Genomic DNA, 26,893 nt, shown 5'->3' with positions numbered 1-26,893 from the left:
CCTGCCTGGGAGCTTGTGAATGCAGATTCACGGGCCCCCACACCTGCTGTATCAGAATCTCCAATGGGGCCCAGCATTTTGTGTTTTATCAGGCCCTACAGAGAGTTAGAGAGGCGCTGTCTGAGATACCTACCCCAGGAAAAGAGCGCTCATTGTTCCAACACTTTTGGCAAATGCTGCATAAGACATTCACAGGGCACATGCACATAACAGCCTGAGACGTCCCCTAGCAAAGGCACCTTTTCCACCTTGACCTGGCTTTCCCCAGCCCGACCTTGCGGGGATGATGGCCTAGCCATAGACAGAGCTTTTCTCCCCTTGGAAGCGGGTAGATGACCTGCAGCAGAAAATCCATCCATTTCCGCTTGTAAGCCAGCCGTTCCCGTTCCTGTCCTTCGTAGTTTACCCCGCCCAGTCCCTTTGTGCTCATGTTGTCTCACTCTTTTCTGCGTTTCCTTCCATCCCCCCACTAACCATTCACTCTGCAAACGAAACAGGCCATCCTTTGAGGATGACTGGCCGCGTTGGAAAGCGCCGGCCAGTGCAGACGACAGCCATCTCGATTATGTCCACAACCAGAACCAGAAGAACTTAGGAGGCGTGCAGAGTGTGGTGTGTCGCGATAAACTCATGACTGCGCTTTGAGGGACCGGCCATCTCACTTCCATGCTCCATCCCCGTTGCATTCCATCCCATGAAAGGTGTCTGGGCGTCGCGTGGCTGCGTTTGTAAAGGTGTCTGAGGGATAGTAATGAGAGGTGTTTTCCGTGCCCGTGTAAATATTGGAAAGTAATCCCCATAGCTAGTCCTAACGTACTGTTGACTGCATTCTCAATAAAATGAAGGTAGGTAAAGGCTCAGGAATCACGTTGATGTTCTGATTTTAAAATTGGAGTAAAAGTCTATGTGTATTGTATTGCTATGTACCTGATATTTCTTTGTTATTTAATGAGTGGGACTAAATAAAACCAGGGAAACGTGGGAAGATAGCTCTTCAGAGAGTACCCGTGATATGGTGGGGATGGAGATGGCTGGGGTCCAGCCTGTGCCAGTGTGTGTTTTTAGACAAGCCATTGCCTCTTCTGGGCCTCATGTTCCTCATCAGAAAAGACTGGGTTGGACTAATCGATCGTCAAGCTCCTTTCCAACTCTGATATTCTGTGATCCATTGAAATATAATATTTCTAGGCTGAGGCTATAACATGCAAATGATCTCATAGGAAAATGTCAACATCCCCCTTCTCTAACGGAGGCCACCCCATCCAGAAGCTAAATGAAGTGTACGGACTGGTTAGGTGTTATATCATACAGGGAGACTCTGAATTTCAGGTCCGAGGACAGTTTAGCCACGTGGAGTTTTAGAGATTTGAGTAATCATAAGCTGCGTAGCATCCATTTTGGTAGGATTTGCTGCTCGAGAACAAGAATAATTTTTTAACGTCTTAATGATTGGTGCTGCTAACTTGCATGATTGCAGAAGACATGATTATGGATAGATGCTGTCGGAATTTGTAGAACTTGAGGGTTGGGTTTTTACCCCAGACATCACTCTTTTATGACGCTACATGCCATCTGAGACACATATGGCGTAAGATTTTAACGACGTTGTGCCAAAGCATTCTGTAGATGAGGATAGGAGGGGTGTTGCACAGTCTTTAGCTAGAACCAGAAAATTAATTTGTTGTCTTTTAGGGTAGAACTAGTACCAGTATATTTATTTGCCCCCATTTCAAGCCACGAGTCAAACATCATTTCTCTTCATAGGTAGGCCTGAGATGTTTTTCCTTAGAATTTTTGTGAAATCAGTTCCCGGGCCATTTTTATATATATCATTGTAAATTCGGCCCATATCAAGCCTTTAACAGCATGTCTTGACATCCCTTGAGAATTTTATTGCTGAAATCTGAAAATTTTCTTTGGTTACCACAAAACCCTCTCCAGAAGGAGGGAATCGGCTGGCGCACCCTGCACAGTGGGGTCTGTGTCGTAGAAACTCCCCCCCAAGACATTTGTTTACAAGTATATTCCTGATGCTCCATATGTCCTGATGCTCCGTGTTTGTGCTGCGTCCAAATAAATGTGTTCTGAAGCTTTTAATCTTATTGATACATTTTTACAAATGTGTTTCCCAAGAATAAAGATTATTCTTGCTCGTTGTGACTCGATCTTCATTTTGTGCTGGCAGAAGGAACATTTGTGGGGGACGTAGGGGATGTGACCGTGCGCTCTCGGGGGTCTGAGGGCAAGCGTTCCGTCAGGTGGCGCGGAGCAGCTCCTGCTGCTGCCCTTGGGGGAGTGGCTCTCGCAGGCAGTGGCGGAGCCATGTCCTCATCGGGGGCAGCTCTGGGGAAGGAGCCCGGCCCCGGTCCCAGGTGGCAGTGGGTGTGTCCTATCGCAGTCCTGTCCTGAGCGCGGGCGTGTGTCCGGGACACACAGGACAAGCTGCTGTTGCTGGGAAGTGACTTCCAGCCCTGTGTCTGCGGCCCCCTGGAGACTGTGTACTCTGTCTAATGCATCTAATAAATACCTTGTGCTTAAAGCAACGTGCGTGGGCTCAGTCGTCTGTAACCGAGAAAGTCTAACCCGTTTGCATGCTTCTGGCCTCCTCATGGTTAAGTCCCGTGGACACTGTTTATTCCTCGGCTGCGTGGACCTCTGTCTGCCACGCTGGATGGTGGTGGTGACTCGCTCAGCTTCTGGGAACTCTGTGCCCTTGGCTTCGGTGGTGCCTGATTCTCCGGCCCTGGGACTTTTTCTTCAGTCTTTGTATCTCCTGTCATCCCCTGAACTATTGCTCTTTCCCAGGAGTCCCTCCTCTGCCCACTGCTCTCCTCAGTCATGTCTACCTGGGTCTTCTCATCCCATCGTGACTTTATGGTGCTGCCGACACTGAAACCATTCTCTCTCCCTCAGACTAGACTGACATTTCAACTCGTATATTCCAAGTACACCGCAAACTGCACGTGCCAAAAATTAACATTTCTCCTCTCTTATTACCAAAAGGGAAAAAAAAGTTTACCCCAGTTCTCTCTTTTTTACCCACGGTAAGAACTTGCATATCATTGGCATCTCCTCTTCCTGTCGCCACGCGTATCCGTATCCAGGCAGCCCTCTCCTTGGTATTTTGTTCAGCCGCCCTCTCTCTTTGCTGCTGACCTTGATCTTTCCTCTGCCTGCGAGGTGCTCTTCCTGATCTCCCTGACTCTGATCTCTCCTGACAAGCGCGTTCTCCTCACAGCCCCCAGAGAGCGCTTTCTGAAACACCATCTGATGGTGTCATTTCGTTCCTTACATCGGCCAGCGTTCTCCATCACCCATGGGACGAAGCCCACGGCCTTCTCTGTGGAATCCCCCTGCTCTGGCTAGCAGAGTTCCCATTCCTCACCCTCCTGTTTAAGCTCCTGCAGCTCCACGCTGCGTGTAGTTCCTGACATTCACCATACCCTGCTGTCACTCCCATCTGTGCCTTTGCAAACACTTCCTTCTGCCGAGAATGCTGTCATCCCCTCCCCTTTGCCCAACTCCTGCTCATACTCACGTTTCCACTCAGCCTTGGTCTCCCAGGGATCCTGACTGCCCCCAGCTCTGCAAACTGGGTTAGTGCCTGTGCTCCATCCCACTGTCCCCACCCTCATATATATCAGTGGCGCACTTTGTCTTGACACTGCCTCTGAGTCTCATCCTGGGGCCTGTACACAGCTCTTAATTAAGTCTGACTTTGTGCCACCTCCACCTTTGTTCCCCAGTGCCTGATGGGTAACAGGTGCTCCATGAATGTCTGTTCAGCAAATGAATGGTTCCACGTTCACTCTAAAGGAAACGTCGAGCCGGCGAACAGACAGTTCATATGTCATCTCTGAGCTGGTCCAAAGGTGTCTGAGCACCTGTACCCAGCGTGGGGCATCACACTGAGTAGGACATTGACCACCACGCATGTTCTGGCTTCAGCCTCATCATCTGAACAGCATTCACTGTGTCTGTGGTGTTCCCCTTTGAGGCATTGATGTCATGTTGAGTGTCACTGCCTGGCAGAGAACGGTCCAGCTTCGGTAAACGAGTCCCAGGTAGAGTGACATTGACCTATGGTCATATACAGGCGCCGACAACCACACGTGTGCTTTGCACTCCACATACGTCACTTCACTTGATCCCCTGACCACTCTGAGGTCGGTGGTGTCCTTTTCACACACGGGAAGCTCAGGCTTAGAGTTTAACCAAGCAGCTTGCACATGGTCCCAGAGCCAGTAGGTGGTACGTCAGATTTCTGACTCCAAAGCCTGTGTCCGCCGCATCTGCTCTGACCTCTCATTATCCTGCCATTTGGGACCTCGTTGACCCCCATCTCCATGAGACTATAGATGAATTCACGACACAGAAGTCTAGTTACTAACTAGAAAGACACTCACCACCACCAGCAGTCTCACCCGTACCCCTTGTATGCCATTGGACTAGTAAACTTTGTCCATCATCTTTGCCAATGAGCTAATAACCCCGTTACCCCCCTCTTCTTGTATCCCCCACCCAGATGTCTAGGAACCCTTCACACCTCCCCAACTCTCCCAGCAACCTGGCAGCCCTGCCCCTGCAGGCATTCATTCAACAAGGGTCCCCTTTCACAGGAATAGAGGTTGAGCGTTATTTTCTTAATGAACTACCCATTTCAGACGATCCACTGCTTCCTCCTGGAGAGCTCACAAACTACTCATTTCTTCTGCAGTATCACCCATCACCAAAACCAAGCTCTATTCCACACCAGGGTTCGCTTTTTGCATTTTAGAAACTCAGGTACTTACTGGTCTTGCACCATCCATTATTTTTCTGAGATCCCTCAGAATATCTAACAGTGAACTGACAGTGTTGTCAAATGGATGTAATTCATATGGACTGGAAGTCTTGAAGTCATACCAGGTAATTAGCTTGGCCTTCTAAACTCTCTTGCCTGTTTCGTTTCTTGGTCTACCATTTCCGCTGAAAATGATTTTCATTAAAGTGAAGACGAAGGAATAAGGACATTGCAGGAGTCCTTCGTTTTTCTTGCCTGTTAATATCACGCCATCTTTCCAGGTCAATGAGTCCAGCCTCCTGGGTCCTGCTCTGAACACAGCTAATAGATCGTTTTTGTTGCCCTTGACTTTCCAGCTTTTAAAGGGCCCTTTAAGATCTGAGCTCATCAGAGAACTCCCTGAACAGCTGTATTGATCCCTTTGGATCAATATTTCCCAAACTTAGCTCTGACTTAATTGCCTGAATCTTCCAAAATTAACCAGGTGAATACCTTAAATAGAGCTAGGATGATTTGGCTTCTGCCATTTTGGTACAGAAGGCAACAGACAGATGCCAAGACAAGGCACAAGGGGCAGAGAGAGAGAAAAAGCAAACGGCTGCTAACAGCAGGAGAGACCCTTTGTAGAGGAAAGTCCGCTGAAAATGATTTTCATTAAAGTGAAGACGAAGGAATAAGGACATTGCAGGAGTCCTTCGTTTTTCTTGCCTGTTAATATCACGCCATCTTTCCAGGTCAATGAGTCCAGCCTCCTGGGTCCTGCTCTGAACACAGCTAATAGATCGTTTTTGTTGCCCTTGACTTTCCAGCTTTTAAAGGGCCCTTTAAGATCTGAGCTCATCAGAGAACTCCCTGAACAGCTGTATTGATCCCTTTGGATCAATATTTCCCAAACTTAGCTCTGACTTAATTGCCTGAATCTTCCAAAATTAACCAGGTGAATACCTTAAATAGAGCTAGGATGATTTGGCTTGTGCCATTTTGGTACAGAAGGCAACAGACAGATGCCAAGACAAGGCACAAGGGGGCAGAGAGAGAGAAAAAGCAAACGGCTGCTAACAGCAGGAGAGACCCTTTGTAGAGGAAAGGTGGCACATTTTAAGAATCCCCTCGGGTATCTCCAAGGTGAAACAAATCTGAAATCAGCATTCAGCTGAGCCTCAGCAAAAGAAGAAATCCTCAATAATTCTGCAAATAGGTCCATTTCCCCCCAAATTGGGGAACCAACACATCGTTTGGACAGCTTACTAAAAATTAGGTGGCCGGGGTGAGACCTAAGAACCTCCATTGTAACAGTCATCCCAGGAGAGTCAGGTGGGCAGGGGCAGGGCCTCACTTTGGAAAAGCACAGTTTCCTATCTGGTTAGGTTTGCCCTTGTTTAATGGCTCGATTTTTAACTAAATAGAGGCCAACTTTTTTTTGTAGGCATGATGTTTAAAAGTAAATGGGTGGCTATCTCAGTCCTCAGATGTTCGTGGTGGGTTGAAATGAGAGATGTGACACTGAGTCTCATCCCAGGAATGTAGTTAATGTTGAATCCTGAGATGGCTTTGCGCTGCTGAGGCAAATTAGATTGGCTTCCACCTCTCGTCATTTTCCTACAAAAGGCATGAAGGTTCCTGCTGCAGTCCCTCCTTTCCCTCTTCCCTTCACATTCTGCAATCATCTGGACTACATCAAGCTTTCTTCCCTGACCCCTGACCAAGTCTTCTATTTTCCTGCCACATCACACCTTTTGAAAAGAGACAAACTTACATTTGGATTATTGTTTTTAACAAGGTAGGAAAGTTCATGTATATTTTCTATCAGTTTATATCTATATAGGCCACATAGGACAATCAATATGCCATGAAAGCATACTTTTTCATTTAAATTATAATTTTTGTATAAAAGGTAAGATTCATCTGGGATTGTTCTGAACAAAATAAATATAATTTTTAAAAAGTAAATGGACATCTTCGCAAGCAGCTGGATCTTTCTGCTCAGTGTGGTTTTGCACATCTTCAGGTTCACGGTGAAGCAGAAGAATGTGTGAATTCTAGTGGTTCTCTTATGGCTTTGATTTCATTATAACCTCCCTCCCCCAAGTCTACCTAACCGAGTCTATGTCACTGTTCTGCTCTCCTCCGGATGCAAGGGGCTAGGGACCTTCAAATGATGGAGAAGGTCGTGCATGGGCACACCCCAGTCTACGAACCCAGGGCAGGATTCAGGCCCATGTGGGGAAACAGGTGGAAGTTTGCAGGAGCAAAATGACAGGACATTGCAAGCTGATGAGAGGACTGTGGACTCCGGTGTGGAGGTCTGGTTTTTTTCTCTGACAAGTGAAGTATGGACCCTTGGGCATCTCACATGGTTTGAATCCCAGCTGTGCACTCACTTGGCCTGTTTCTTCTTCCCCTTATTTTCCTCATCTAAAAGGGAATTTAGCTCAGCTGGCTTGACTCAGTGGTTGAGCATCAACCTATGAACCTGGAAGTAACAGTTCAATTCCTGGTCAGAGCACATGCCCAGGTTATGGGCTAGATCCCCAGTGTGGGGTGTGGCAGGAGGCAGCCGATCAATGATTCTCATCATCAATGTTTCTATCTCTCTCTCCCTCTCCCTTCCTTTCTGACATCAATAAAAATATGTTTAAAAATAAATCAAATGGGAATTTAACAATATCTATTTAGGAGAATTCAATGACGTGTATGTGTGGTGCTTTGCACAATGGTTGATACTACCTGACAGCAATTTTTAGTGGGCTTTTTTTTTTTATTTTTATTTTTTTAGATTGAAGGCCTTAGCAGTCCATGTGGTAAGAAATAGGACAAGGAGACTCAAAGTAGCTCAAGGAAGAGTATCTCCCCTGGGTGGATAGGTTGCGATGTACAGTCTAATTTTAGCAGTGGACGGGGTGCTACATTCCAAAGGAAAGAGATGGAAGGGGGTTAACACAATACATAAAAACATGTCTCTGAAACGCTAACAAGCTCAGAGCAGAAACACCATGGGGGTCTTTTGAGAGGGGATTAAAAGCAATGGAAGTGGTATTTCTGTAGGAGAATTCCAGGCAGGGTGCGGACAGTGCTTTCCCACCTGCACAAGGCAGGATCGGCGGGGGGGCGGGCCCTGGTGAGACCACTAAGAATCCGTTTTGCGGGCACAATTGGGACTCAGAAGTTTGGGGAATTGCAACGAAGCGTCCGCTCGGTTCCCGACCTGCCCCGACTTGGGACTTCACCTTACACAAAACGGAGGAACCGCTTAGCTATTTGGAGACTAAATAGAACGGACTAATGGGAACTCTGTGCTTTTTAACTTTTTTCAGTAGGGAATACAGACAGTGGTAAAAATACAAGCAAAGACACCTGAAAGGTACTGTTCCTCTCCACCCTCTCGTTCCCTGGCTCCCTAGTTCTTCCCAGAGTCAGCCCCTCTTCTTGTCAATCAGAGCAATTCTGTGCAGAAAGCACATGTGTTTGTTTAACCAATCAATACTGATGGGCATTTAGGCCCCCTCGAGTCTATAAAATTAGGATTTTGCTGCCATCCTTGTACATTCTGTTTTATGCACTCGAACAAATCTATCTGTAGACTCAATTCCCTACAGGTAGAGACTTGGGTCAAAAGGTTTGTGCCTATTTAACTTGGATATTGTCTAATGAAGTTTCCCTCCAAAGACATTCTCCCTGATTATGCCGCCCCCACCCCAGCGATTTGACAAGGCTTCTGGGACCCCGCAGCAAGCAAGCTCCTAGCCTTAGCTGACTTTTTGAACCTTTGTTAGTTTGATGGGTAAAAACCACATTAATCGCAGTTCTCTACAAGCAAGGTTGTACACCCCCTTCCTCTTCTTGAAGGCCATTGGTTGCTTGTTTTCTCTGAACTATCTAGATTCTAGAACCTTTATCCTTGAGTCCTGCTCTTTCATAAAGATCAGGCTGACGAAGTGGAATTAATGATGTCATCTTAGCCTTTTTAACAGTGAAGAAAGGGAAGGCTAGGAAAAGTTGATATTTATGAAACATTTTGGGTTTGTTTCTAGAGGTTTTTCAACTCTGGATCCTCTATCTCTGGTGCTAAAGCCGTCTCTTCCTTAGACTGTTTGCTTGTTAGCCCTTTTATAGGACTGACTCTATCGAATCAAGTCGTAGAAGGTCCACCTCCACCATACTTGGACTTTATTTCATTCATCTCTCCTCTGCTTGGAATAATACTGTGATTACTCTATCATTGCTTTGGATAATTTATTTTTAAATATATTTTTATTGGTTTCAGAGAGAAAGGGAGAGGGAGAGAGAGAAATATCAATGATTAGAGAGAATCATCATTCTCTGCCTCCTGCACACTCCCTACTGGGGACCAAGCCTGCATCCTAGGCATGCGCCCTTGACTGGAATTGAATCCAGGACCCTTCAGTCTGCAGACCGGTGCTCTATCCACTGAGCCAAACCAGCTAGGGCTGCCAGACATTTTTTGAAAGCAGCTGTCTGGAAGTTTAGGTAGCCATCAGTGGGACACCAGGCCGTGGAGATAGAATGTGGGCAGCATCAAAATAGCCAGGATGAAGGAATTGATTTCTAACATCCGTGATTCCTTTTCTTTTGAGGGCTTATTGAGAACTTTCCACTCAGACTTCTTAAATACCCACCTCAACATTGTGAATTTCCCTGGTGCATTTGACCAGGGAAGGACGAATTTGCTTGTAGGTACAATTAAAATTCTAATGTATCGGATATAAAAGCACAGCCACATCCCGAGACCCAGCAGTGGCATTATTGGAGGAAAGGCTGCAGAAGTTAACACACCAGAAGGGCTGTCGTCTCGACAATCCACTAAAAAGGGGGTTAGGATAATTAGAGGAACATCCCGTAGGCATGTTGTAAGGAACCCGCAGAAACCTACCTAATCATCCCCAGCTGAATGGGAATGGCTTCAGCATCCATTTTCTGCAGCTGAGACCTCCGGAGCAAGAGGTGTTGCTGTGCCTACGGCCCCACCAGCACCATCCGGGGCTGCATAATGGACCTTGTACCTATATTAAAGGCAATTAAACAAGCCCTTCAAATGCAGCTTCAGAGGCTTGCAGGATGGTTATAATGGAAGCTTCTGAAAAACCTACCAGAATTGGGGAGCAGAGAGGGAGCCTTTGAGGAGATTTTCAAGCATTCATGGAAACCAAAATAGATGATCCCTCTGGCTCACCTCAAAAACACGAACCCAGCATTCAGCTCCCGCTCCTGCTCGTACTGGTATCTTGTGCCATTAGAATGTCTAAAACCCGCCCTTCACAGAGCATGCAATGTATGCACTGAACCTGAGCATCTTTCTGGAATGAGTGATACTTCCATTCATTTGGGTGAGTTAGGTAGTGTCTGCAGGGTGGAAGAATAATGCTCATCTGGTGCCCGAGTCTACAATAGCTCTTTCAAAATGCAAGGGGTGATAAAGGACTGGCTCTTGAAACATTATTTTACACACTAGCAGCTGCACTTGATGGAAATGATGACTTTTTCTCCCTGTTCCTTGAGGGCTCCCGTATGATACTGTGTGGGGATGCATTTAATATGATACTGTGTGGGGATGTATTTAATATGATACTGTGTGGGGATGCATTTAAAGCAGTGGCTAGAGGCAAGTGAATGCTGCTAACTTGGGGGGAAATCTTCATTTAAGGCACAGAGTGGGCACTGGGATGCAAAAATAAGAACCCCTCCCCCAAATCTGCAATAAATCAAGAAGGGAGAGCACCGTTAGATTAATTGGAAGTGAATGGCATAGAGGAAAACAACTATATTTGTGTCCGTATTTTTTTCAAGGCAGAAAACAGTGAATAAAATCTTAGTCATAAGCCTCAGGGCAAAAATGAACTCATAAAATATTTATCCTTTGGACTCGGATGCTGAAATTCATCTGGGATGGTGAAAACCCTAGATCTCACCACGAACTTGGAGAGCCCTTCCCCGTGGCTTCCCGGTGCCTCGCGCACAATCAGGAAGCGCCTGTGGCAGTGAGCAAGCATGAGATCAAGGTAAAATGGGTTTTCCAGCAGCAAGTGTTCAAGGCCTGCTATCTGTTGACGACCATTCATTGAAACCATGGGATACAGTTTCGCCCAAGGAAAATTCCGGACTCCAAGATGGAGGTGCACTTCCTGTCTGGCTCACGCAGGACACTCAGTGACCATGGAACCCTAAAGGCTCCCGTGGCTCCGTAAGATGTGACACATTTTACTCTGCAGTTTTGCAAAGACGAGAATGTAACGGGAAGGCAACCTGGGGGATTGGAGAGCAAGGTGAAGCCTTTATGAATAGACACTTGATAAATTAGGCAGGGAGAATTAAAATTGAATGCACAAGGACAGTCATTCAATAAACATGTACTCTGCATCTACACTGTGCCAGTACCGTAACCGGCCCAGCAATAGATGCTGAGAAGAGGCCGTCTCTGGCCCCAGGTAGCGATTCAGACATCACCTGTGTGAACACTAGACTTCATGCCGAGTTCCGCGCTAGGAAAATGTCTTCAAAGAAATACAAATGGGAAAAGTTCTCTTTTGCCAATTAGTAGTCTATGGGAAGATATCTAAGCCATGCCCTGAAAGCGTCATCTTGACCTTTTCAGACAGGAGAAAAAGTGAGGTAGGGCATCTTTCCTCTCTAGTTGCTCTTTTAAAAAAATAAATAGAACCACTAAGTTGCTGTAAGAAATCATCCCTAATTAATAGACCTGCCGTGTAATGTGTCATATTCCTAAGATGCTTACACAATTTTCTTCTCAAACGCATTATGGAAAAAGTACGGCTTTCAAATACACTTTCTGCTTGCTGCCACTGAATTTAATAAGAGCTTGTAGCAATATGTTGGTCTAATGGTCCATTCTGTTTAGTCTCCACTAAATAAAAATTGAAAGAAGTGACAGGTGTCCTGGAAACCATACCGAGCAAATGCACCTCGCCCTTGCTCTCAGCAGGACATGGCAGAGACCAAATTATTTCATTGAGCTGTAGTTCCTGGCGTATGAATGCTTAATAAATGTTTGTCCAAATATGCAGTGTCTGGGGCCCAGATAAGTGAAACGAGTCACCTCGGGGTCACATAGCTAAGTGGCCGTAAAACCAAAGCTAATGCCAACCAGCGCTCTTTTCACGTCATGATACTGCTGCTTCTGTCCACGTGGCCATACAGTGCCTCTTAGCACTTGAGAGAGCACAGGGCTCTAGAGTCAGGTTTCTTGGGTTCAAATCCCAGCTCTGCCATTTACTAGCTGTGTGGCTTTGGAAAGTTAACTAGTCTCTCTTCCTTTTTTTTTTTTCTTAAATTCTCACCTGAGGATATGTTTATTGATTTTTTTAGAGAGAGGAAGAGGAAAAGAAAGAGAGAGAGAGACCAGGGATTGACCCTGCAAATAGGTATGCACCCTGACTGGGAATCGAACCTGCAACCTTTCGGTGCAGGAGATGACGCTCCAACCAACTGAGCCACCCAGCCAGGGATCTCCTTCCTTTCTGTTATCTGTAAAATAAAGAAAACAATACCTGTCCCTTCTTCAAAATGATTGTTGGGAGGTTAAATGCATTAATAGATGGCACAGTCCTGGGCACTTCAAAAAACTGAGCCTTAGGTGTTTTTCTCTGTGAGTGTTTGGAGAGCATGATTACTGCGCTAGTGTTCAGTGGCGGGAAGGGGGCGGTGGTGCTGGCTGACACCACCTGCTGTAAAAACACGGTGTTTGCGCAGATTCTGCTGAGCGTCCCGGTTGGAAGACCACAGTTCCAGGCTAATGGGCTGCAGTGTGGGCGAGTGGCGGTGCTTCCGAACGTTTCCTCGTCCTTGGCACACAGACATGACGTATTTGTGTAGCAGCCGAGTAGGCAGACGAGGCTGCTTGAGGCTCCAGGCTCCCTGGTTCTGTCCACTTGCCTGAGGACCGAAAGAATAAATGGTTCCACCTGCCTGCCACCCTTCTGAGGCCCGTCCATGGGAAGCGGCTCTACTGAGGTCTTTGTCAACATCTCCCTGCTGCTTCAGTTCTGACTAGGCGTACGGAGTCGTCCCCACTGTGGGCTCCAAGTAACGAGGAGCCGGTGTGCCCCCAGCAGGCTGCTCTGGAAGGTGTTGGGGGCACACGTGCGGCTGTGCGGGCTGTTCCTGCCTCCCGGCCCCCTGCTGTGAAGTTGGCAGGTGCCGTGGGCAGGTGAAAGGGTCGCCCTGCAAACAGTGAGTGTGCAGTAAGCCATCCCAAGAAGATGCCAGTCATCACCTCACCAGCTGCATGTTCCCAGGCAGAAAACTGAAGCTCAGAGCGACTGCCCATGGTTCCTCCCAAGGCTGGGGTAGAACTAAGACTGGAACCCAGGTGATTCAACAACAACTAGGTGTGCTTCTTGCTGCCTGCTTTGTGGCCTCCATGGGGAGGGTGGTCTGTGACTCCCTCCCCCACCCAGAAGCCAAAGTCACCCCTTCTTCCACATTCTTCCACACATGCGCACAATGTGAGACCGTCCTGAGCAAGGCCTCCAGGAGCAGCCAGGGTGGGTCAGAGGAGGAGAGGCGAGGAGGGCTGTTAGGAATCTGTATTTGAGGCAGTCTACGTGGGCGATGACATGGGCTTCCATAAGGCAATATTGGTAAGAAGCGAGAGGAACCATTGGAATTAAAAGATGTCACAGCAGTAACATCAACAGGTGCTGTCTGCCCGGTGAGGCTGGTGGGGAGGAAGGGAGAGGGGACTCCAAGACTTCCAGTTTGTCATTATGATCGTGTTATACGATAGTTGACAAATTGTTTTTTTTTATCCTTGCTTTTCATTTCTTCCTTCTTGTTTAGAGAACATCTTTTTTAACAGAAATTATTTCATTTCAAAGTTGAGAATTCTGCTAAGGTTGAAGGTCTCTGATGTATACAAATTCCCACTTTCTGCTTTTTCTTGGAGAGCAATGTTGCCCTTCTGTCCTGTTCTACAACAACCCTGTGGATCTGTTGAACTGCTTTCTCTTGTTTTTCTCCTGCTTTGAGAACTTCTTTTAAAGTACGCACAGGAACATGAAGGCATTTTGCTTCTCTAAATACTGACTTTGACACCCTCCACAGCTACCCGCTCCCTTCCCCAGGGCTCAGCAGCTCAGACCGGCTACCCTTCGGCATCGAGGAGAACGGGGGCACACCATTCACTACCAAAGCTTCGGGGAGGCACCACCACCACCACCACCACCAGCACCAGCACCAGCACCAGCACCACGCAAACTATGGCCTCTCGCTGACCCTGGAGAACAAGGAGGGGCCTTTGAGGTCCCCAAACTCCAGCAGTAAATCCCTTACAAGTGAGTAGGGGTGGGGTAGTGGGAGGGATGCTACAGGGCATGGCTGGCTTCCATGCATCCTCAAGACAGGCCCTGCAGGTGCAGCGTGGAACGCGCTAATGTCAGCGCTGGGTTACTGGGTCTGGGCCTTGAGCAATTAAGTAGGAGCAAGGTAGGGAGTATGGTTTACCAGGAAGCTGCTTTCATTACAAGGTGACAATCCTCTTTCCTCCTGCTCATTCCTTAGCCCATCTCTGCTTCATCCGTCTCCAGCACAGGCTCAAGGCGACGAAAAGAGAAAGAGGGGAGTGAGGTGGCTAGAATCTCTGCTTTCCTAATTTCAGGAAAACCCATTCTAGCCCCTTTCTGACTTCCCTCTTCTGAGAGCAAGGTGACCTGAGATCCCAGGGAGAGAAGTTACGGAAATGGAGAGTAAGCCATTAGAAACGTTTTTAGCAATTTAAAGATGATTTTGTAGCTGTTAAAGCTTTAAAAATGTGGGCTTGGGTTTTGTATGTCTATTATTTTATTTTTCTGGAATTCACTTCTATTATATTTTATGTAAGAATTGGTCTGTGACATCCAGGGGGCAAGAACTGATTCTTTATCACATATGGTATGAAAAAGCTCTGAGGAAGAGGCAGGCGTCAAGAGGCGGCAATTCCCAGGCTCACGATTGAGCCAAATCTCCTCTTGGGTCCCCGGTTTGCTCGGCTGTGAAATGGGGTAGAGGGTGTCCACATGGATGGCCAAGGAACCTTCCAGCACTGACATTTTGGGAGTCTGTGAGCTGGTGAAAAGAAAGAGCCATTGCGCCTTCACTCGTTGGCCACAGGGAACAATTCCCGGTTGGCTAAGCCGGGAATGGGAACTCATCATTCCCTTGGTGTTGAAGAATCAGAACTCCCTCCCGTCATCACTGTCCACACTGCCCTTGCCCTAGGCTGTGGCTCATCTTTTTGTATCTGGATAACTGTTACAGCCCCTTCAAGGGCACCCCCTCTAGTGCACTCTCCAGGTTGTAGCTGCCGAAGCAGGAGCTCTCACCAGGTAGCTCTGACCAAATGCCTAAGACCTTCCCATGGTTCCTCCCTGTCCTGCAATAAAGCCCATATGTCTAAGCATGGCCACACACCGACCTTCACAGCCTGGCCCCTGCCGAGGTCTCCAGCCTTCCCTCCACTCACTATGCTCCAGCCACTACTCGGCTCTCACCACGCATTGTGCTGTTTCCCAGCTCAGGCCTTTGCACCTGCTTTCCGCTGCCCCGGTGAATTCCTACACATCCCTCAGGAACTGGCTCAGCTGTGGTCAGTGAAAGCATCTCTAACACCCCTCCCTGATTCCTAGCTGTGGAGCACCTTCTCTCTCACTCCTGTAGCAATTAAATAAGCCTTTTATTACTCTCATTTGGAGTTGTCTGCACATGCATCTGCCTCATTCATCTCTATTCCAGCTCCCCAGACCTAAATGGCAGAGAATACTTGGCACAAGTTTTAGTGTGTGATGAATATCACATATTTAACGTCATGTGTTAATGGGTAAATACTAGCTAGTGGGAAGGGTGGTGGAACTAATCCAAAGTAGTAGAGAAATAAAAATCAATGAATTTGACTTTAGAATCATAACCTAGTTTTTAAGGGCACATCCATATAGGCCTGTTAGCTTGAACACAAATCTTCCCAATTTGCATAGTGCTTTACCGTTAATAAAGCATTTGTACATGCAGGACCTCATTTCATATTTGCAACAATTTTGAAAGGTAAATAATTTTATTTTCAATGTAAAATGGCACAAAGGCTCAGAGAGGTCAAGTGATTCGCCCAGGCCACCCAGCTCATATATGAGGGAGTTAGGCCTTGAAACCTTGACCTTAGATGTTCTCACACCCTGTCAACTAGTTGTATTGAAGGGATGCAAGCTGCCAGAAGAGGAGGCAGGCAGAAAAGGTGCTGGCAGTGGGGTTCTGGAAGCATCTTTTACCATCTAGCTTTTCCTCATTCGTTCCCTTTTGTCTCTTATAGAACTGACTCCAGGAGCACCTGCCCTGTTCAGTGAGGCGGCCACACATCTAAAGAAGCTGGAACTGGACACTGTGAAGGCTCCTGGACCCTGGCCTGCTCTGCACATCAACATCAATAAGGTACCGAGGACCAGAACCAGGCAATGAGCATGGACCTGGGGCTCACGTCAGACCTCTGATGATTACCCTGGCTGCCTCCTAGACCCGGTGCCTTTGGCTTGGAGGGGTTTCTCCTCGGGCTTTCCTGACGTTTCCGCTCAGCGTGTCTGAGGAGCAAATATTCACTTACATCCTTTTTGGGTGACTTACTGAGTGAGGCATTGCCCTCAGTGCTGAGGCCAGCAGGCCGAATCTATTAGTGGTCTCTCCCTCCTTCTAACAGAAGGATCCGCAAGCGAAGGGTCCTCACTCTGCTCTTCCCATTTTTACCCCTCTGTATTAGTCTGCTCATGCTGCTATAACAAAACACCATAGACCAGGTGCCTTAAACAACAGACATTTATTTCTCACAGTTCTGGAGGCTGGGGAGTCCAAGATTGAGGCACTGGCTGATTTGTTTCCCGGTGAGGGCTCTCTTCCTGGTTTGCAGAAGGTCACCTTCTTGCTGTGTTCCCATTTGCCAGAAAAAAATGATCTTTTTCTCTTCCTCTTCTTATAAAGCCACTCATCCCATCATGAAGTCCTCACCTCATGACCTCATCTAAATCTAATTACTTCCCAAACGACTCATCTCCAAATATCTTCACATTGGGGGTCAGGGCTTCAACATATGAATTTTTTTGAGAGGGGGAGGCACAGTTTGGCCCACGCCACTTCCTCTCTCTCCAACTGTGCCTGGCACATAGTAGATGATCAGTAACTATTCGCTGATGGAAGGAAGGGGAGGCTTGAAGGAGGGAGGGAGGGACAGGGCAGAAGCCAAGCTCTCTTTTGGTTAGATCTGTTCTTATCCAACTGCACAGCCTTGTAAAAATCTCATTTTATGTTAGAACTATAGACTGTCAGGGCTGGATTTGATCTATTATTTAGTTCAACCTTCTCCACTTCAAACCAGAGGGAGGGAAATTACTTTCTCAAGGTCACAGAGGAGGGGCTGAATCCACGCACCCCCGATGCCTGATCCGTTGCCCTTTGTACTCCGATATGGCTCTTTCTTTTCTTCCCCAGGTTTCTGTTTCAGGCCTTATGGCATTTAGGGCTGTTATTTCTTTGTTGAGAGGGGCTGTCCTGTGTATTGTAGGATGTTTGCAGGCCTGGCCTGGACCCACCAGATGCCAGTACCACCCCCATCCAGGTGTTGAAACTAAATTGTCTCCAGACTTTGCCAATTGTTTCTTGAAAGGTCACATCGCTCCCAGTTGAGAGCTGCTTTTGTCAGAATATTTTACTCTTTTAAAGTCCCCAAAGGAATAGTCTTCGTCATTGCTGGGTCACTTCTTCCACTCTAATGCTTAGCTTTGTTCTTTTATAAGAAGGAATTTGGAAGACCTGACTTGGGAAGTGCCCCTTTGCTGGTGAGCATGGGGAGGTTATACCTCCTGTCTGGGCTGTTCTTCCACCCTAGCCAGTCCTCCAGTCTACAGTAGACTTCAGAGCTTCTCAGAAGACCCTCACTCCCTTGCACTCCTACCCCCCCCCCAAACAGGACCTCAAGGCCCCCCTCATCCACTTTTCTTTTCTTTTTTAAATATATTTTTATTGCTTTCAGAGAGGAAGGGAGAGGGAGAGAGAGATAGAAGCATCCATGAGAGAGAATCATTGATCGGCCTGACCGGGAATCAAACAGTGACCTCCTAGTTCATAGGTCGATGCTCAACTGGCTGGGCCACTTTTCTTTTGTACTATGCTCCCTGTTGGCTAGCTGGAGAGAATTCCACCTGCAGGATGACGTTCATTCAAGCAACAACTCTTTATTGAGCAGGCCCATACCAGGTCCTGGGGAGTCAACCCAGTGTACCATGTGTCCTCTAGACTTGTCCTTCTCTGTCTCTTGGTTTTCAACTTTTCTGATGTACTCTACACATTAAATGTTTTCATGGGAGTTTACCCAGAGTTTGACAGAACCCAAACATGTTTTGTGAGGAAGTATAGCATGTAATCTCAAGGAACTCAGAAGCGGTATGTAACTTGTCATCATCATGAGTGTTGGTGGGAAATGGACAACAGTGGCTTGCTCTGGGGTAAGGCAAAGCTGAGACAGCTGTGACGTTAAGTTTTTCCCTGAAGCTCCAACTATATATAATGCCTCTCTTTTCTCTCCCACTTGAAGAAATACCTCAGCAAGCAGGCAGGCTAGAATGATGTCAGATAACCTTGACTTTGTCCTATCACATAAGCAAAGTATATTATTATTTCACACTATGATTTTTATCATTAATCAAGCATTCCTTGCAACAGACCTTACAACTTATATGATACCACAATTGGGACCAGTGGCTTCGATGACTCTTAAAGTTTTTTCCAGCCTCAATGATCCAGAATCTACTGATTCTTCTAAGGTTTGGAGAAGTACCTGTTCTTGATTTAATGGTGAGAAGACATTTTCATTGCTCAGTTCCAAAGTAGTACCTAAAATTCTCATAAGAAGTTAAATCTCATGGGATTTCAAATGTGTGAACAATTTGTGTCACTAATTTAAAAATGCACCTGATCATTTATCTCCATGGCCATCCCCAAACAGATGGACCTTTTCTAATGACCAAGTCCAAGTGTCATTCCTCTGTATGTTTTGAAGTCTGTATTTCTATATCAAACAATAAATCACCTGTCCACAGCTCAAATTGAATGTAAAATACAAACTCTGATCATGCAGAAGAGAAAGCACAACATTCTCGGAGCCATCCTCCAGGCTGGGATATGGTCCTATTGCAACCCAGATGCTTATCTCCCCTGAAGACGCCTTTTATGCAAACATGTTCACATAATCATACTCGAATTTTCCAAAATTTATATTGGCCTCCGCCTGAGTCAAATCAGAGAGCTGAACAGTAGCTCTTGCTTTGTCCAGATCAAACAGGAACAAGCCAGCTTGAATTGTATGTCTAAAAAGAATTACTAAATTCAAGGGGGGAAAAAATCAATGCTGGATCCTCATTCTTTTCTTATTTTAGCAGCATTCAATTTTTTTTAAGTAGGTCTTCGGTCACGACTTTGAGTATAACTATGTCCCCTTAAGCAATTGTCAAAAACCTCAAATGGGCTTTGGAACCAATTTAATTTCTGTTTCCCAGCATATCACTCCCCCAAAGTAAATCTAATTTAAAAAGTAACTCTTTGCACGCCAGGGAAGACACCATTCTGGCAGTAAACACTTTATCTAACAGGATTTAGAAACACATGATGCATCATCCTAAAGGTGTACTGTATATCTCATCTTTCAAAATACATGAGTTACTTCATTTGCTGTTTGGAAACTGCTAAGCCTCTTAGGATAATGATTCCAAATGAGTCCGTTTTCTTCATATCCAACTTGACGGCTTAAGATCATTAGTGTCCTCATGTCTGATGTTCTTTTTTAGTTATATTTTCTTTTCTAACCAAAGAATCTACCATGAAAGTGCCATTCATATCTTATTTTCTCAGTTGATCCTCATAATAACCTTATGAAGGAAGAAACTGAAACCCAGAGAGGTTAAGGGAAGCCAGTGTGGTGGAGTGGTCAGGGCTCCAGCCTTGGGGTCACCTAATTCTGGGTGTGAATCTTTGCTCTTCTTGGAACTTACCGTGTGACCTTGGGCAAGTGACTTACTTTCTTTTTTTTCTTCTCATCTATAAAATGGGGATAGTGATAGTATCTACCTCCACACGTGATGGTTAAATGAGACAATGCAATAAGATATACAAAAGAAATGCTTGGTCAGTGCCTTGCCCATTATAAGCTCTTGGTAAATGTTATCATTTTCTTTTTGTTATCATCAGCAGCAGCAGCAGCAGCAGCAGCTTTTGTTTATGGTGCTAGTAAGGGAAAAAGCTGAGATTCAAATCCAGGTCTTCTGTCACTGCTTATTTTGCTGTTACATGAGATTGCTGAGTTCTGCTTCGTCTACCAAATGCTCCTCTATGCATTTGGAGGTCCCATGGAGACACGCTTTTCTATGCCCTCTTTTCTTTAATAAATGATGTCAACCAGCCAATTGCACAATAATTCCTCCAGGGATTCCGTGATGTTCCATAGGACTTTTGAATTAGAGAGTGAGATTAATTTTGGAACTTGCAGAATTTGAGGCCTTTAGAACATTTTGCTCTTGCCCTGGCCCATTGTGGCTGACAGGCCACATTATGTCCTGATATCACAAAATTGACTTTTAGCAATCATGTGCCCTTGTATTTTTCTTATGAAATACATCTCTTCTAATAATAACTATATGTCATTATGATCTTCTTCAGCAGGTGTTTATTGAGCACGTGCTATGTGCTCAGTGGAATATGCAATGACCACAATAGACATGGTTAACAATAAGACATGATTTCCCTGTGTGTAATATGTATGCCATCCAAGATGATATGCATAAGCATTTTTAATAGTTATATAACTATCATACTGTACATTATAATAAATATAATAGTCACCAAGTCCATGATTTCAGATATTATTGCTTAGGGCACCACTTAAACTAGGTAGTTCCAGGGTAATTCCATTTAACTGGATCATATGAATTATAGGTGCATGTTCAGTTCGTTCATGGGAAATGGCAGACATAGTAAGTTATGGAAGAAGTCTGAGACACTCTACAATGAGGGAGCATAGATACAAATTTCTCATTGTGAATCACGTTTTTCATCAAGATTTATTGAAAACATACCAATGAATATTTTATACTCTTTTCTTTGACCCAACGAGCCACAGAATTGAATCTTTATATGTAAAAGGTAGCAGTTTTGGGGGAAATAGCACTGCACTAAGATATAGGAGACTCGAAGCTTGAGTCCTCGACCTGCCTGCTGGTGTAGCTACAGGGCTCTCAAAGAACGTCCTCTCTTTGAACCTTCATCCCATCTTCTTCTTTTTTTAATTTTTATTTATTGACGAGAGAGAGAGAGAGAGAGAGAGAGAGAGAAAGAAACAGGACAAAGAGAGGGAGAGATGGTGGGGGGTGGGAGGTGGGGAGAAAGAGAGAAACATCTATTTTGTTCCACTTATTTGGGCATTCATTGGTTTCTTATTGTACTCTACGACCCTGTGTTGGTCATGGCCCTGCAGGGATCAACCCTGCAACCTTGGTGTATATGGATGATGCTCTAACCAACTAAGCTACCCAGCCAGAGCTCACCCTGTCTTCTGGCTCATGTGCTCCCTAATGCATCCTCTCCCTGCTTCACATGAGAATGAGAGGAAGGGCTTGTCAATTCTTTGCACATAGTAAAAGCACTGGTTACAAATATAAGGCTTTGGTGATACACGTCTTTATATGTTTAAGTCTGTGTTGTTTGCAATTATGATTAAAGGAAAGGTTAATCTGTATGTTTTCCTTTTCCTTTGCATCCAATCTGTTGCATTTTGGCTCGTCACAGGTTGAAGAAAAAAAAGTTTCTGAGAAGACTCTTCAGACCCCACTCTTGCCTTCCCCTGTGGCTGATCACGTGAAGTGTAACATTTTGAAAGCCCAGTTGGAGAATGCTTCCCGAGTGAGTGCCCAGGTGTGTGGAGCGCATGCATTCCTTTGATTTCACACGACAGAAGTTCCTCCAGGCCCGAGAGAAGAATGAGGTACTCTAGGACCCTGTGTCGGTCATGGTCCAGCCAGGAGACAGGAGCCACACCTGTCATATGCAGAGAGATTTTAATATAAGGAGTTATTAACTGGTTACAGTTATTAATCGGGTAAGTGAATCGGCCAGCTCCGTAGGTCATGCCGGGTATGAGGGCCGCAGACGGCTGCATCTCCCATTGCCTTCTAGCGTGCGTCCAGCTGGCATGGCTGTCTGGGGGCGGGGGGGGGGAGGGGTGTCTTTCCTCCCCCACTGTTCTTGGTGGGATTCACCAGAGGGAGGGGGACAAAGCTTCTATCAAAATCCTCTGACACAGTTCCTCCCAGGCTGTTATGCTTATGTGAAAGAACAGATCCCAAACTGCTTTATGAGCTGTTAAGTGCTGCGTGGTGATAGAGCCGATTGTTATTCCTGATCTAAAATGCGAGGTGGGGGTTCAACTGTGGGTTTGGCTTTTCGCACACCATCCTTTTCTCATTCAGGCATGAGCTGGCGCGTAGCAGGTGCTCAATAAACAAGCATTGATTGCTTTTGAATGATGAGGCGTTAATCCCCATGATGGGGAATGACTCAAGAAGACATTTTTTTTGTTATTAACTTACATAAACACCAGAGAATATTTGTTATTGACTGAGTACTTGATGAACTACCGCCTCGATCCACCTTCACATTTCTGTAATCCAGTGAGTGTAGGAGACGCGGGAACAGGTTCGCATGCCAAGACGTTCACCTGCCTGTTTTCCTTCACAGGCTGGAAAGGAGGAAGCAACGTTTGTAAATATCAATAAGAAATCCAGTCTTCAGGACGCTAATGTAAGGTCTGTTGCTTCTTGTTTGAATGGGGAAACAGTATTCTCTGTATCATCAACATGATCCTGAAAACATTACTCATGAGAGCTTTGCTAAGAAAATCAGAGAGGAAGAAGAAAACTGGGTGAATGGGAGCCTGGCGAGATAGGGAAAAAGAAAAAAGACTGGCTTACACAACTTCGTTTGAGCCTCAAAAATGCTGCTTATCCCCAGTTTTAATATTGCTACCTGCGGTGCTAAGAGAGAAATCACTTCGAGTTGCTTCTCAAGTGTAGAGATCTGACCTTGTCATTCCCCTTAAAGACTCCACTTTGCTCTCAGGGTGCCATCCAGACTCGACCACTGCAAAAAGGCCTGAAAGCCTTCCCCTAAAATTGCTGTTTTGAATGGGGCCTATTGGTTATCTGGCATATTATATTGAGGAAAGGTAAAAGTGAAATTTAATTTTTACCATGTTTACATATGCATTTGAATGTTTTAGAGCAAGTCTTAAAGGTATTCTGATTATGCATCTTTCACATTAACTACTCTACGGTTCTTTATCTTTAAATACATATACTCCATAATATGGCTACAAGATTACTTGGAAGTCAGTAAAAATCGGTTATCCACAGGTTTCTCTTTACTCACTTTACTAGTAAATCCTGGTAATGAATCAAACCCTGATATTGGGGGGGATGGGTGTCTTGGGCAGGGAAATTTTATGTGGTACCCCAATTACATTCAGTTCTTACTTGCTATATTTTCTTTATTAGGATATTTTTTGTTTTGGGATTTTCTATGGCATTTTTTTAAAAATTATATTTAATTAGTAGAGTGGAGGGGAGAAAAAAATGATTATCTTAACTATTATTTTTATTAAAGTATAAATTAACAGAAAGCAATCCCCCTACAGCCAAAACAAGGCCATACAAATTTTTGTTGGGGCTGTTCTGTTTTGCTTTAGTTTGTCTATTTATTTATTTTTAAATTTTAGTTGACATACCATGCTCTATTAGTTTCAGCTGTGCAGCATACTGATTTGACATTTATATGCCTTATGAAGTGATCACCACGCTAGGCCTAGTAACCATCATGTACAAAGGTAGTATGATACTAGTGGCCTGGTGCATGGATTTGTGCACATTGAAAGGAAATTAATTCGAAGAAATATTTTAATATTGCTATTCGCCCTTTCCCTGTAATAGAAGTGTCTACCAAATTCACGATCGACAATGACAGATTGAAACACAGGCGTGGGATTGGCTCCAGCGAGAGCTTTATATGTATCGCGCATGTGCGAGTCAACATTTATTTTTAAACTAGTGACCCGGTGCACGGATTCGTGCACATTGAAAGGAAACTAATTGGAAGGTGGCCAGTGGGGCAGGACTGGGTGAGACAGGCCGGACATGCCCTGGAACCAACCTCCCGTGGCCCCTCCCCGGCATCTGTGGAGTGAGCAGGGTCCCTCCAGCAGGTGGGGTCCCTCAGCCTGGCCTGCAGGGATTGGGCCGAAACCAGCTCTCCAACATCCCCCAAGGGGTCCCAGAGTGGGAGAGGGCACTCTGCAAAGTTGCTGTCGTACAGGGTGTGGAATGCAAATGCAAGTGTGCAGTAAACCAGATTCGGGCTGACAGTGTCCCAGCAACAACGTAACCGCGAGGCTCCACGAGGAATCCAGCTCCCTCCTCTCTGGTTTCTGAGTGCATCACCTGAGAACCACTGCTGCCAAGTCACTGCAGCTCAGCAGCTTCTACATTGAGTGTCTGCCCCCTGGTGGTCAGTGCACATCATAGAGACCGGTGGGATGGTGGGAGGGACACTTTGCATATTAGCCTTTTATATAAATAGATTATTCCCTCTATTGCCTATGGTATACATTGCATCCCTGGGACTTATTTTATAACTGGAAGTTTGTGCCTCTAAATTCCCCTCACCTTTTCGCACATCCCCCCCCAAACCCCTCTTTTCTGGCAACCACATTATTCTATGTGTGTATTTTTTTTTTTTTTTGGTCTGTCTCTAGAAGTCCTATTCCTATACGTGTGGAAACGGCCCAGCCAGCAGTGGAAAAGCCGGAAATCAAGCCTCCCCGAGTGAGGAAGTTAACAAGGCAATACAGTTTGTGAGTTCTTACTGCAAATTTCTCAGATATTACAACAAGGATGATGCTAAATGTTCAGTCATGAATGCTTCTTAGCCCTTCACATCAGTCCCAAAGAGCCATCCCCAAAATACAGTTAATTTCCAAGTTAGGTCATAACAAGACCAGACCTTCCTCCCTGAAAACACTACAGAGTTGGCATCTATGTTCATTATAAAATGCTGTGAACATATTACTACAAAACTTAGTGGCTTAATTAAAACAATCTGCGTGGCCAGTGTGGCTCAGTGGTTGAGTGTCCACCTATGGATCAGGAGGTCAGGGTTCAATTCCCAGTCAGGGCACATGCCTGGGTTTTGGGCTCGATCCCCAGTAGGAGGCATGCAGGAGGCAGCTGATTGATGATTCTCTCTCATCATTGATGCTTCTATCTTTCTCCCTCTCCCTTCCTCTCTGAAATCAATAAAAATATATTTAAAAAACAAAACAACAATGACAAAACAATCTGCCTTTATTGTCTCCCAGTTTCTATGAGTTGGGAGGCCAGCCAGGGTTTCGCTGGGTCTCCTGGGTCAGGGTCTCTTACAGGCTTTTCGAGGTACCATGGGGAAGAACAAAATGACTTTTATCATTCTTATCTGAGGACTGGCAATTTAGTAGAGGGAAAGGCAGATTACAAATGATTGTAATCCAAAGAATACCGGTGATGCTGTAGTAAGGGTGGCGATGGTCTTCGTAATAGTAGCAGTACTGACCCAATGGCATTTTTCATTTCTTGACCTTGGCTGTGGCACCAGGCCTGGTCAGTGAGCTGCAGGGGGGCCTTCGGGTGCAATGGAGACCTTGTGAGGCCCCTGGAATGAGAAAGACTCCTGGTGGAGGCCTGGCTAGTTTACTGCTGGAAGCTCTTGGGGAAGTTAGTCTATGATCCTCTCTTTCTTCCTCTGTAAAATGGGTGAGAGCATACCTACCTCTGAGGAATTTTGCGAGAGTGGTTAACAAGAGTTAATGCGGGTGAACCTCCTAGTCGGTGACCTGGCCACAGGATAAATTAGTCCCCGTTCCTTTCTTCTCAAGGACCGGAAAGCTTCTGGGAAAAAGTCAAGTTTAAGGGGCCCTACCCTGAGTGCACAGCCTAGGACAGGGAGTAAGGGGATCCAGCTCTCAACCAGCTGTCTCAGGCCTGCCACCTTGTGGAAAGGAGAGGGAGGAGGGCAGACACTTCCCACCTCATTATCCCTGCATAGAAACTTCCAGGCAGTATGAGCAGCTGTATTTCCTAAGAAAGCCCAAACGAGTAGGACTCAGATAATTAACAGCCGTAATGCTCTCTGGGGGACAAATTAAACCTTGAAAAATCTGCTTCCCTGAGGATACGGCTGGCAGGATTAGCCTGGCCTTTTACATTTTGAAATTTAAAATGTTGCTGTCAGCCACTGGGGATGTGTAATCATGTTGGAAACAATGACGGATACGTGGCCTGGAAGAAGAGAATTTAACCAACTCACCAAATTGCCTCCTTGAAGCCTAGCGTTTACAAAGTGACAAGCTGCTTTATCTTCTCCAGAAATGTAACTTAACTGTTTCTTTAAACATAGTGTGAACGTTTTTAAAAATCCAAGCAAGGCAGGAAAGTCCAAAGAGAAGTAACCAATTCCCTAGAATCGCTCCATCAAAAATAATCAATGTTCCCATTTGATGACTTACTTTAGACATTTCTCTATGCGTGCAGTGTGTCAAAATAGGGGGGAAAATCATTTCGAAGAAAATAGTGCTGCACATAACATTTTACTTATTAAAGTGTTGTTTCATGAATTTACTATGAATTTACCTCCAAGCTGAGGTAAAACTGAAAGACTTGATGAACTTTAGATACATGTTTCTTTGCTAAGTTAAGACAAAAGGTTGTTTTAAAAAATTAGGAATTTGGAGTCTTTTTCCATTTGAGGCAGTATCCATTTACTTCCTGCTCCGAAAGATGAGCTGTTTTTTAAATGGCTTTTTATGTAAAACTAAATAATAGCTATGCTTTTCAGGTTACAATTTTTCTAATGAGATAATAAGAAATTTTAATCCCACTCTTCCACTTAACTAGCTGTGTGACTTGGGCAAGTAATTTCAATCACAATACAGGGTGGTTGTGAAAATTAAATGAGCTAATGATGTAACTGATCTGACTTAGTTCATCAGCAGCC

The 26,893-nt window shown here is 45.4% G+C and overlaps 1 protein-coding gene across 1 annotated transcript in view; it reads left to right on the top strand.

The window, feature by feature from the left end:
* The window catches only part of EPB41L4B (erythrocyte membrane protein band 4.1 like 4B), a gene marked incomplete at its 5' end in the record, with an annotated part of 134,811 nt that overhangs the window by 87,447 nt on the left and 20,471 nt on the right, over positions 1–26,893 (top strand). The window contains 5 exons of the mRNA XM_006771221.1: positions 13,862–14,091; positions 16,095–16,213; positions 21,605–21,730; positions 22,553–22,620; positions 24,621–24,719. Coding sequence (XP_006771284.1) covers positions 13,862–14,091; positions 16,095–16,213; positions 21,605–21,730; positions 22,553–22,620; positions 24,621–24,719 — 642 coding nt within the window. The remainder of the gene's footprint in view (positions 1–13,861; positions 14,092–16,094; positions 16,214–21,604; positions 21,731–22,552; positions 22,621–24,620; positions 24,720–26,893) is intronic.

Source organism: Myotis davidii, unplaced genomic scaffold (assembly GCF_000327345.1).
Source record: "Myotis davidii unplaced genomic scaffold, ASM32734v1 scaffold64, whole genome shotgun sequence".
In the NCBI taxonomy this organism is placed as follows: domain Eukaryota; kingdom Metazoa; phylum Chordata; class Mammalia; order Chiroptera; family Vespertilionidae; genus Myotis; species Myotis davidii.
The sequence above is the reverse complement of the archived record's forward strand: the minus strand, read 5'-3'. Positions and strand labels throughout refer to the sequence as shown.